We start from the raw sequence: 12,731 nt of genomic DNA, 5'->3' as shown, positions 1-12,731 counted from the left end.
TCTCAATTCATGTTATCAATCTTCCATACTTTGATGTATCTTAATTCATGTTATTAATATCCATAGTTTCATAAATCTTAATTCATGTTATCAATCTTCCATACTTTGATACATCTTAATTCATGTCATTAATATTCCATACTTTGATATATCTTAATTCATGTTATCAATTTTCCATACTTTGATTTATCTTAATTCATGTTACTAATTTTCCATAGTTTGATATATCTTAATTCATGTTATTAATACTCCATACTTTAAGCTAATTGATTGAATTAAGACAAATTTTAGTTAGGGATACTGTTCATTAGTGATTTTATTTTCGTTCAATTTAATTTTTTATTTTCCATAAACAGCTAATTCAAAAACAATAATTTGTCTAAATATCAAAAAAGTAAATTGTAAATTAGTAATAAAATGTAATACAAAAATGCATTGAAATATTGCATCAAAAGTTTTTGCATCACTTTATCTTTTTTAAGAATATAAAGGATCAGTAATTTTATTTTTAAAAATTCAAAACAAAACTGAATTTATTATTGATAAATACTTACATCAGTAAGCGGTTTCTTTGTAACAGCTTTTCCCTAAATTAAAAAATTTATAAAGCATTTTATAGTAATAAGTTAATATTTTTTTAAACAAAAAATAATACAATTAACTACAAACAATAGTACAATAAACTGTAGCATTATTTAATGATAAATCCATAAAACCTCAATTTTTTTAACATTTGAAATAAAAAATATTGAAAATTTTAAAACAAAAATTGAAAGCTGATTAAACAAAAATTAAAAACTTCCATATTTAAAAATTGATACCTTCCAGCAAATGAAATAATTAATACCTCTTCAACAACAAACAAACAAAAAAAACCTTGCAAAGAAAAATATGTTTACCTAAATGTGTTGCTTACTTGTTGATGGTAACTGCAAAAAGAGATTTTTAAGTTTGTTTCATTAATACAATACCTTAGAGACCTTACAGTTTTTTCCAAGTAAATGTTCATTCAAAGACGAGGGTTTATTGTTTGTGGTAAGTATACATACGAAATTATCAATCAAATTTAAAATCTTGTATTTACTACAGCTTTTATAAGATTTTCTCAACTATAGATTAGTTTACTATGGAATAATTAACTATGGACTAATTCCTAAAATCAATCATAAGGATACAAAATATGTAGATGAAGTGTAGTTAATGTTGAGTTTCTTTATTCTCAAGATTTTATTTAGAATTATTTTTATTTATTAGTTATCATAAACACCTACCAAAATATTGATTTGAAATAATAACTTGTTTTTTATGTTATTTTTAGCACACAAATTTAATGCTCTTTAAACAAATATCTTAAAGGTACAATTTAAAATTTAAAGAAATTATATTATAAAGTTTAAGGATTTATTATATTGCCTTGCCAATATATTTTAAAATTACATGTACCAAAACATAGGTTACTTTGCACAACCATGGGTAACTGTACAACAACATGTTTAAGATGTCTTGCTCTTTAGCAGTTAAAAAATTTGAACTGCAAAAACTTTAGAACGCTATGATTTATTCTAGTTTTACAAATATTCTGTAAAATAGTCACTTTACCAGGATTTCTTTCAACACAAGTAAATTTATTTAATTATAGAAAAAAAGAAAACAAAATTACTTATTGATAATCGACATTAAGACTGCTATCAAACTTAATTCAATTGTGCATCAGTTTTATGACACAAACTATGGTCTTAATACAAAAAAACATTAATTGCAACAAATTATTCTTTATGGCCACAATCCAGATAAGAAATCGCTGATATGTACAAGAAATTTAAAAACCTAAATAAAATTTGCAAAAAGTCATTTTAGTGGGACAGTTAATAACTAGTTGGAAGTCTTTTTTTTGTTGAATCAAAATTTATATTACTCAATAGTGATGAAATTAGGTATGTCAATGCCCAATGGGAGAGAGACTCAATCCAAAATATCAGATACCTATTGTTAAACATGGAGAAGAAAATATCATAATTTGGGAGTGTTTTAGTCCTGACAATGTGGGTCTTATTCATCACATGAAAGGTATTATAGACCAAATTGTTTACTTGGACATCATGAAAAATGTTATGCTGCCACATTCAAAGTATAAAATGTAAATAAACCTTACAACAAGATAAGGATCTTATCTTGTTGTAAGGTTTATTTACATTTAATTAACCATTTAATTTTACAGGTTTTGTGGTTAGTATTTTAATTTGAAATGATAGAGAGCACGTTTGGTTAAAATTTCATCTTATTTGAGAAAGTTTGTAAAAATGCATTAAAAACAGAAAAAAAGTTAGCATTTCTAAACTTTTACATGTACTGTAATGTAATGCATACTGTAGTATGGTTTTTTATCAGGTGAATACTTCTTAGCAGCTTCAATGGTTCTTACTTCTTCAATACTTCTTAGCAGCTTCAATGGTTTTTTAAAAATATCAGTAATTTTTTTTGGCAATTATGTAATGAAATCCATTTCTTAGTTACAATTCTGTTGCATAAAGTAATTTATGTTATACTATTAATAACATCAAAAACCTTTTTTTTCTTTTTGTATTTTTTTTAATTTTAGCACAAGATTTTTCAAATGAGCAACGTAGTCTTTATGTAAAACATAGCAGCATTAAGTGATGATGTAGCATTTTGAATTTATTTTTTATGATGTAAATTGAAAATCTTTAGTCAAACAATTTTCATTACTTATTTCAAAATGAGTAATATTATTTGCAGCTATCGACTTTTAATGATTAATAATGATTCATTTCATGAATTTCACCAAATTTCAAAAACTGTTTAATTATATAAAACTGTCTGTAGCTTAAGAATGATCTGTCAAACTAGAATGTATGTAGTTTAAGAAGAGATAATTTCATTATTACATGTTTAACTTGGATGCACTTATAATGATAAATTTTTTTTTTTGTTAATTCATCTCTCTAAGGCCCAGAAGGCCACTACAGATGAGGAGGCTACTTAATTGTGGTTATAACCCTCTCTCAACTCTATAACTCCGAAACACAAACTTTGACGAACAAGGCCGCTGCACGGAGAAACAAGTTTAATAGAAATGATTCTACTTTTTTTAAAAAAAGCTAAAAATAATAGGTTTATTGGTGTAGGCAATTTACCTAGGAGGAGGAAAACTCTGATTCAAAGTATCTTTTTTTCCTTCTAAAAAGGAGATGTGAATGACAATCTTCCTATTGGCAGTTTCACAATAAAAAAATAATCAGCCTGATATGAAAGACAGATTAATGCCAAGTAAAGGATCTGGTTGTTAAAACTCTTCCAAAATGTCATATATTAATTATGGAAACCCTGTACACACCAGACAGGTGTGGAGCTATAAACATTAAATATTCAAAAAATTAAAAATGAATTTTAAATAAAAAAAAATTAAAATTAAACCTTAAATCATATAATTCAATAGTTAGGCAGTATTACCTTTTGTAGTTTTGAGTCCCATTGCTTGTGTAACTTTGAAAAATCAGGTGCAGGCCTAGCTTTTTTAGGAGTTTGTTTGCTATTTTCCTTGTCCTATAAAAATGGATAATATATCTAAACTTGATTTCAAATAAATGTATGACCAAAATATTATTTTGGTTCCAAATCCATCAACTTTTTTACAACTTCAATGATTTCCTGCTTTTTCATGAAATTTCATATATTTTACATTCTTTTACATATAATAATTCTAATACATTCTTTGACATGATATTTAACCTTAGTTTAAATTTAAACATTCTTTGACTTAATATTTAAACATATTAAATAAAAGTGCTACTTTAACGTTTTAATTTAAAATGTTATTTATTAAATTTGCTCAAGCAAATAAAATAAATTCAACATAAAAAATATCAAAAACAAATATTTAATACTATTACAGAAAAAAGAGACTTAAGCAGTATATTTCAGTAATATTTTACTAAAAATAAGATAATAATAAAAGATATAATACAATTAAAAAAACATTCACAATAGAATGACCAGTATATATTTAGTAATTCTATTTCCCTGTAAGTTATATAAATAGCTCAGTTAGAAGTAAAAAAAAATGACAACTACTAACAAAAACCATGAACTGCTAACTTTTTTTTGAGTAAGATATATCAACAAACATTAAACATATTTTGTATCAACATTTTTAATTTAATAGAGACAAATATACTTCAACAAAGCAGATCAGAGTATATCAAGTCCACACTCCCCTAAAATGGTTTACGGGAGAAAATAATGGCTCTCGCTAAAGTATAATTTTTTCTCTCAATAGTATAATTATCAATTGTAACTAAAATAAAAAATAAAAAGTCATTTTTTAAAATATGAATTGATAGGGGCATTCCACGTCAAGTGGAACCACTTTTTGATCAAATTCGACATCACCGACTCGGATTTTGATGAAAATTGGCTCAGATGTTGGGCATAATGACAGAAGAAAAACATGTAAATTTTTTTTTGGTCAATTATTTCCTGAGATATGACCTTTCAAAGTTTTAACCTTTTCACATGACCTTGGTTATTTAAAATGTCATAACTTTTTTTCTATTATACTTAAGAAGTTGATTTTGGTAGCAAATATAAGCTCTTGCACAGATGAACAATCTGTGTTTGTACAAAAAAGTGATGAGTTCAATAGAAAAAAAGTTATTGGTCATTTGATCTTTGACTCTAGTCAATGGCAAAGGTCAAAGGTCATAATTTATGTCTTATAAAAAATCTTTTTGGGATTCCCATAAACAGCTTTGGGATTAATATAAAGTATAAGTAGATTCTAAAAATTTAATATTTATTGGCCTCACAAATACAGTATTTTGAGGTCTTTTTTTGTAAATAGCCTATTGTAGTTATATATTATTAATTTACCTTTTTCCTTTTATTTTCTTGGTTGTAATTTAATTACTAGTATTATATATACATACTAAGTCAGTATTAAATTATATGAGGGTTAAAGCTATATATATTTATATCAAAATAATCAATTCATTTCCATTGAATTAGTTGTCAAAAGACAACTTAGGAAGAAATTTTCACCAACTTTCAAATTAAATTTAGATTAAAAATGACATTTCAAGCGCAAGTAAAAGAGTTAAAGAAGAGACAACAGTACTATTATGATCCTTTCCAAAGCAATAGAAAACCTTAAGAGTAGTTACTAGTCCGCAGGTAGCTATGTATCCCTCAAAACTTACAGCTGGAGCAAAATTATGTCATACTTACTGAAAGTGGATCACTGGCTTACTTTCCGAAATAACACTATGTGATGATGAAAATTCTGCAAATTGTAATACAGAGTCAGATTCTCAAGGCAGTTCCAAGATATTTGTAGTGACAAACATCTCAAGATATTTGTAGTGACAAGGGAGATGAAAACTATCAGTGCCAGGAAGAAGAAATTTCTATTTTTAATAAATCCTAGTCGTTATTGGGTGAGTCACCCTTGGATAAACGCAAGTTACAAACTCATAAAAAATATATATTCCAGAGATAAAAAAATTTAAAAACTTGTAAAAAAAAAGTTAGAGCTTTTATCACCTAATTCAGAAGCTATTGCTATTGATACTTCAGAGGATGATGAACACAAAGCAACTAAAAAAAAAGTTTCCAATGCATGTGCTGATGACATTATTAAAGTGCTCCAGGATAAGTATAAATCAACACAAAGTAAGAGTGAAATGATCATGATTTTGACAATATTTGTTGCTCAATGGAGTAATTGAAAAGTGATAAGAGAATTCAATTGTTCACATTGACTTTCAAGCAAAAGAATTTTTAATAACCAAAGGCGTATCAACCCCTAACCCAAAATAAGGGAAATCACTACCTGTACATGTAAAAGATATGATAAAAGAGTTTTATTTTTCTGACACTGTTAGCTGTGTAATGCCTGGAAAAAAAGATTTTCTATCTGCTATGGAAAATAGGGAAAGAAAACATATTCAGAAAAGATTAGTTTTAAGTAATTTGAAGGAAGTTTATCAATTATTTTCAGAAAAGTATCTAAATATCAGAATCGGGTTTTCGAAGTTTGCATAGCTATGTCCAAAAAAATGTGTCTTTGCAGGAGCAAGTGGTGCTCACTGTGTGTATGTACCATTCATCAAAATGTTAAGCTCATGATAGTCGGATCACATATGGATGATTTACAACCAGAAGATGAACTAGAAACCCCTATTAAGAACTACAAACATGCTTTGGCTAAAATCTAATGCAATCTTTCTTGCCAATATGTCCTCTAGGCAAGTGTTAAAATTGCCCTGGAGTTGCTATGCTATAGGAATGGCTGTTGCAATGCTTTGAAATTAAAGGAGTTGAAGAAATTGAGTATAAACAGTGGAGTATGACAGATAGGTCCCAGCTTTAAAACTTTATACAATCCACTGATAAATTTATTGAAAGATTCTTAGGGAGCTTGAAAACATTTACTAGACATGATTTTATTGCTCAAGGGCAGGCAAAATATTTAGACTGAAAGAAAAACAATTTATCTGATGAAGAATTTCTGGTTATTGGTGATTTTTCACAAAATTATGCATTTATCATACAAGATGCAGCACAGGGATATCACTGGACAAATAGTCAAGCAACTTTAAATCCTTTTGTTTTTTATTAAAATATGAAGGAAATTTATGTCATGGAAGTTATGTGCTGCTTTTGGAATGTAATACTCATGACACAATTGCAATTCATCTTTTTTCAGCATAAACTAATTATTTTTTTAAAAGTGAAACTTGAAGTATTAAAAATAACATATTTTAGTGATGGCTGTGCAGCACAATACAAAAACTGCAAGAATTTAATAAACCTGTGCTATCACAAAGAGAACTTTGGTATTCCAGCCAAATGGCATTTCTCTGCCACAAGTCATGGTAAGGGCCCTTGTGATGGAATTGGAGGAACTGTTAAATGTGAAGCGGTAAAAGCAAGCTTACAACGTCCATACCATGACTAAATAATGACCAATTATCAATTATATATGTTTGCTAAAGAAAATATCCATAGAATTTCCTTTGAATACCTCACTGCAAATGATTGGCAAATTGAATCCACAATATTAAAGGAAAGATTTTCGAATGCTAAAACATTTCCTGGTACCCAAAAACTTCATTGCTGTAAACCATTATCCACCAGTTTCAGTTCCAGTTCTCTGTCTAGAATTGAAAAAAATACGTCACAGAATGTTAGCCAGCTCAATTTCAGTTTAATTACTGGTTACATGATTGTAGAGTATGATGAACATTGGTGGATAAAATGTGTGTTGGAGAGCAATCCAGAAAAAAGAGAAGTAACCATGAACTTCCTTCACCCTCATGGTCCAGGTCAATTTTTCTCCTTCAGAGATCCTCCAGATATTTTTACAGTTGATTTGAATGATCTTTTGCTAGCAGTCAAATCCAAAACTACAACTGGTCGGATATCACCAAACCTTTGCCATTGACTAGGGTCAAAGGTCAAATGACCAATAACTTTTTTTCTATTGAACTCATCACTTTTTTGTATAGACACTAATTGTTCATCTGTGCAAGAGCTACTGTTTGCCATCAAAATGAACTTCCTGAGTATAATAGGAAAAAAGTTATGACATTTTAAATAACCAAGGTCATGTGAAAAGGTCAAAACTTTGAAAGGTCATATCTCAGGAAATAATTGACCTAAGTCAAAAAAATTTACATGTTTTTCTTCTGTCATTATGCCCAACATGTGAGCCAATTTTCATCAAAATCTGAGTCGGTGATGTCAGATTTGACCAAAAAGTGGTTCCACTTGATGAATGCTTTTCAAAAGGCACTTTTGTTGCAAACAAACAAACAAACAAAAAATTTAAAAAGAGCTTTTTAAATTTTTTTGAAATTGCACATGTTTTTGATTGAAATGCACATGTTTTTGATTAGATTGGACTAAATGATAAATATAAAATTGATATACTCTAAATTATATTGATAAAATATAAGATTATTTAACTGATACAATATAAAACTATTATACTTTAAATTGTTGCATAATAATTTTATAATGAATTATATATTTTATACATTATTTACTTTAATATATTATTCACTTTTATTGTGGAATTTTTAATTGTTGTAATAATTCTTATAATGCCTGATATTGAAATTCTATTACAATAAGAAACATTTTTTATAAGCAGTAGAAACTTTTATCTTTGTCAAACTTTTTATCAAATAAGTAATATTGTTAAGAAATAAATGGATAGCTAGTGTAAAAACCCAGGCAATGCTTGCCAAAATAAAATTTTTATGGCGCAATAAATTATGCTTGTTATGTATATATTCTTGTAATATTAATGTTACAAACATATGCTTGTAACAAGTAGAAAACTAAATTTTGTATTTAATAAGCAATTTTTTAGAGGAATAAACAGGTAGCTCATGCAAAAACCAAAAGCTCTTGTAAAAAGTAGTTTAGAGGAGCAGCTTGCATGGCTAGCCGTGTTCATTTTAGGAGAGCTTTTCTCTGCTCTCACGCTCATTTTCTCCCGCTGAGGCCTGCTGAGGTCATGGATATATGTGCGTCATATAAATATTTTCTTACGAATTGGTGTTTATCTAGATTCAAAATGAGTTTTAATTCCATACACTTCCCCCATTTTATTTGTCACTCTTAAATGAATCATAATTATTTTTAAGTACTTCAAGTGTGTCCATGCATTTTTCCAACAAAGAAATGGCTTCCATTGAATTTTTTTAAAGCTCCTTCACCTTCTTCTGATTTTTGAGAAGCCAAAATAATTTCATCGAGCTTTAGTATATTTACAAATCTTTATTTAATAGCATAAAGAAATTTCCATCTTCCAGCCCATTGAGTTGGATTGAGAGTTTTTATTGCAGTACCACTTTTATTCGTAAAAGAAGACAGTATTTACTATCTGTTTATGCTTAAACCGAAAAATTTATATTTCTTGCACTCTTGCAAAATAATTTGCTACTTTTGGAATATGTTTTACAATGTAATTTATCACTAGATTTAAATTATGAGCATTACATTGAATATATTCTGCATTTGGTTGAATTAATTTTCTTTTCTTAAGCACACCATCATGTATTCCTGACAGAACATTGGCGCTTTCATAACCTTGCCCAATCAGTTTATTAATAGAAAATTGTCTTTTTTCCATAGGTTGTATCAATATATTTCTAATACCTGTAGCATCTTGGGAGGTTATTTCTTGAAATCTTTACAGTGATTATTTTATACTTACTTTAGATAGAATTCCATTGTCGTCATATTCAATTTCAACGTATCTGTAGACTTCACCTGCCATATCTTTTTTTGTTGAGTCAACTTTTGTGTCTGTCATTTTTTCTGTTATTTTTCTGTTATCTTCTTCAATACTTCTAAGGCACTCAATCATTACATTATTTATCGTGCTACTCATATATTAAACTTCCTCTTTTGATTTATTTAATATATGTTTCAATTTCTTCCTAATGAGATTCCTTTTTTTTGTTTTCTGAGGTTTTCAGCTGCCTTTCAATATCTTCATTATTTTTTCAGTTTGATAAATGTTTAGATGATGATTTGTCTTTTTCAATTTTTGTAGATACAATTTTTTCCAGTTTATTATACCTTTACACCAATTTTTATTATTTTCATCTTGCATTAAAAACATCCAACAAGGTTCACAATAAACAGCATCTAATTTTATTGAGCAGTTAAGCCAAGCTCTAATTGATTTCCCATTGTAGATTGTTTAAAAAAATACTTTGAAAAAAGGATTGATTATTTTGATTTGAATCACATGGAAAGTCAAAATTATTGGATGCTTGGGACCTAAATCGATAATAAATTTCTTTTCATTTTCAGAAACTGTTTTTTAACATAGTTGTACAAATCAAAATTATTAAAATTTAAGTTTGTGTCAAGATGATCAACCTGTTCATTGGTATAATTTGATGATTGTACTAATTCATTTTTATTATTTAAAACATCTTTTACAACATTCAATGCAAATATGCACTGTGCACTCGCTATACTCAATTATTATCATTGTTACTTCACAAACATAAATCAAGAAACTTGATTTATGTTTGTGAAGTAACTAATTGGTAAATACCGTAAATATAAACTCTGTAGAAATATTTTATCAAATATTCAATTCAATAGATACCTTTCTACTAGAAGAACATAAGGAGAGCAGAGCATCTTACCTTAAACTTTTTAATAAGTTTACTTATATTTGTACATTTACATTAGTACAGTTACAGAGACACTTATATTTGTACAGTTACAGATTTGCTACAGCGCTGAATACCCAGAAGCGAAACAACTTATGTCAGAATACACAAACTATTGTAAAATTATATCCTGCCTTAAAAAAAAAGAGGGATTTGAAACCTCTTATATTAGGTCGAGACCAAGACCCTTTGGACGTTGTGGCCTTAAGGTAGTGCCTTCCCCTTCACAGTGAAACATATTTTTTGATACCAAGTTGTATGCACTTATTGACATGCTATGGCTAATAAAGAGAGTGAGAGCGCAAATATTATTACTCAAAGCAATTTTAAAATCTATCTTTCCAATACAATGCTCCTATCATATTTAGTGGCAGCATGGAAGAATTTATATTAAAAAAACATGTAAAATGTAAAAAAATACTAAATACACATATGGTCACATAAATTTGTATTTTTTATTAATAAAATATTTTCTTAACAACAACATTTTTGAATTATAGCTTTGTCTAATTGAAAACCCAATGATAAACAGTATTTGTAATTTACTGAGCTAAATCTAATTTCAGATAACAAACTTAATAAAAAAAGGAAAGTATTCGCTTACTTTTTCTCTAACAGATTTCATTTTAGTTTTTTTTTAATAAAATGCTGCCATTATTTTATAACATTATTTTGAATTTTGGTGACGGTTTGAAAATTTTGAATTTGATTGGAGGAGTTTTATTTTTGTTTATAAACTAACTGTTTACAAAACTTTACTGTAAAAAACGATCATTTAAACATAGTCAATAAAAGATACTTCAACAAATACCAAGTTTTTCTACAGACTATGATTTAAAGTATAAAAACACATTTTTAAAATACACCTGACGCACTAATCGGCTTCATGGGAACATTAAACTTTTTCTGAATGCAAGAAAGATATTAAAAACCATTATTTGTTCCCAGATAAAATAAAACTATTTTATCTGGGAGCAAATTTTTATATATTTTTAAATATTTTACAAAGGAGGCACATGCGACCCTCAACAAACGGTTTTATTAAAAATTTTAATAATCATAAAGAGCACTACTCCTTAGAGAAATTTAAAACAGAAGCTAAAAGACTCTTGTAACAATCAGAATATATTGCAACAAGAACAACAAGATATTTATTTTCCTCAAAATTTAAAATCACCTAACTACAATAATATGTTAATAATAGCAATAATAATAATAACAATAATAATGTTATTAGCAGTAATGAAAAAAATGACAATAGCAATAAAGTTTCCATAAAAATAGCAAGATGGAAAAAAAAAAAAAAAACTAAAAGAAGTTAATAATGATAAAAAATTTTAAAGAAGATTTTTTTAGAATTTGTTTAAATTTATTTTGTTTTAAATAAAGAAATGAAAATAAATTATTTTTAAGTTTTAATTTTTCAAACTCATTCACAATGCACACAAGACTTCGATTCCATTTACTGATGTACTGATGTGTAATTGAATACTTACCATACCTCAAAACTTTATAGGGAGGTGCATTTAGTTTTCCATTATTGATGTTTCTAGTTAAATGTGAATGTATAAATCGAGTTTCAGTGAAGAAGGTTGTAATAGAGGAAGGTAAATTTTTATTAAGGGAGTCAAAAACAAAAAAAAAAGGATAGCAAATCTGATTAGTGCTGACTATGGAGTTGAAAATTTATTATTCGGGTTGATTGGCGCTGGGCTGTTAACAATTTATTAATATTAGAGTTGCCAATATGTCCCCAAACCTGACAACAGTAGTTGAGGTGAGACTGAAAAATTGCAAAATACAAATTCAGAACTATTGAAAGCATGCCATTAGCTCAATTAAGTTTTTTACGGAGTGCATCTATATGAAAATTCCACGAGAGGTTCGAATCTATAAAAATACCAAGATATTTAACTACGTGTGCATAGGCGCCCGCAGAAAATTTTCTAAGGAGGTGGGAGGAGAGGGCAAAATACTTTTTGTGATTTTTTTTTCTCGCTGTTTAATAAGTAAAAATCAAGATATATACAATAAAGAGAAAGAAAAAATTTATATGACCGTGGAACAAAAATGACAACTTAAACTAGTCGGCACTGTTTTTGTATAAAAACATACACATTTTTTTTAAAATCATCTTTATTAAATGTAAAGAATTAAGCAGACATTAGCTCCAAAAAAGAAGAAGTTAACAATACGTCATTGTAATCTTTACACAGAGCCTCTATATTAAGTTTTGACAAAGTATCGAGCAATTAAAATTTCTTATAAGTATAAGAGTCCTGCACTGATAAACATATCAAATAAAGACAAAAAAATTTCAAATTTAGCGGTAGTTAACTGAGCGTATTGTTATGCTAAACAGACGCCTAGGACACTGTAATAAATGATGGTATCAATTTTTTTTATTGATATAATATAGTAAATGTAGTTTACTATATTGACAGATATAGTAAACGTAGTACATACAAAAAGCTTACAACATTTATTTAAAGCCAAATTCATTCTTTAAAC

The 12,731-nt window shown here is 27.6% G+C and overlaps 1 protein-coding gene across 1 annotated transcript in view; it reads right to left on the bottom strand.

Moving 5' to 3' along the window:
• Positions 1 to 11,088, bottom strand: part of LOC105843063 (uncharacterized) — a 34,901-nt gene extending 23,813 nt beyond the window's left edge. Inside the window, exons 1-3 of the mRNA XM_065808949.1 lie at positions 10,825 to 11,088; positions 3,472 to 3,564; positions 555 to 587 (exon numbers count right to left, since the gene is read on the bottom strand). Coding sequence (XP_065665021.1) covers positions 555 to 587; positions 3,472 to 3,564; positions 10,825 to 10,845 — 147 coding nt within the window. The 5' untranslated portion in view covers positions 10,846 to 11,088. The remainder of the gene's footprint in view (positions 1 to 554; positions 588 to 3,471; positions 3,565 to 10,824) is intronic.
• Between the last annotated feature and the right edge of the window lie 1,643 nt (positions 11,089 to 12,731).

This window comes from Hydra vulgaris, chromosome 11 (assembly GCF_038396675.1).
Source record: "Hydra vulgaris chromosome 11, alternate assembly HydraT2T_AEP".
In the NCBI taxonomy this organism is placed as follows: Eukaryota; Metazoa; Cnidaria; class Hydrozoa; order Anthoathecata; family Hydridae; genus Hydra; species Hydra vulgaris.
This window is presented reverse-complemented; position numbering and strand designations above follow the sequence as displayed.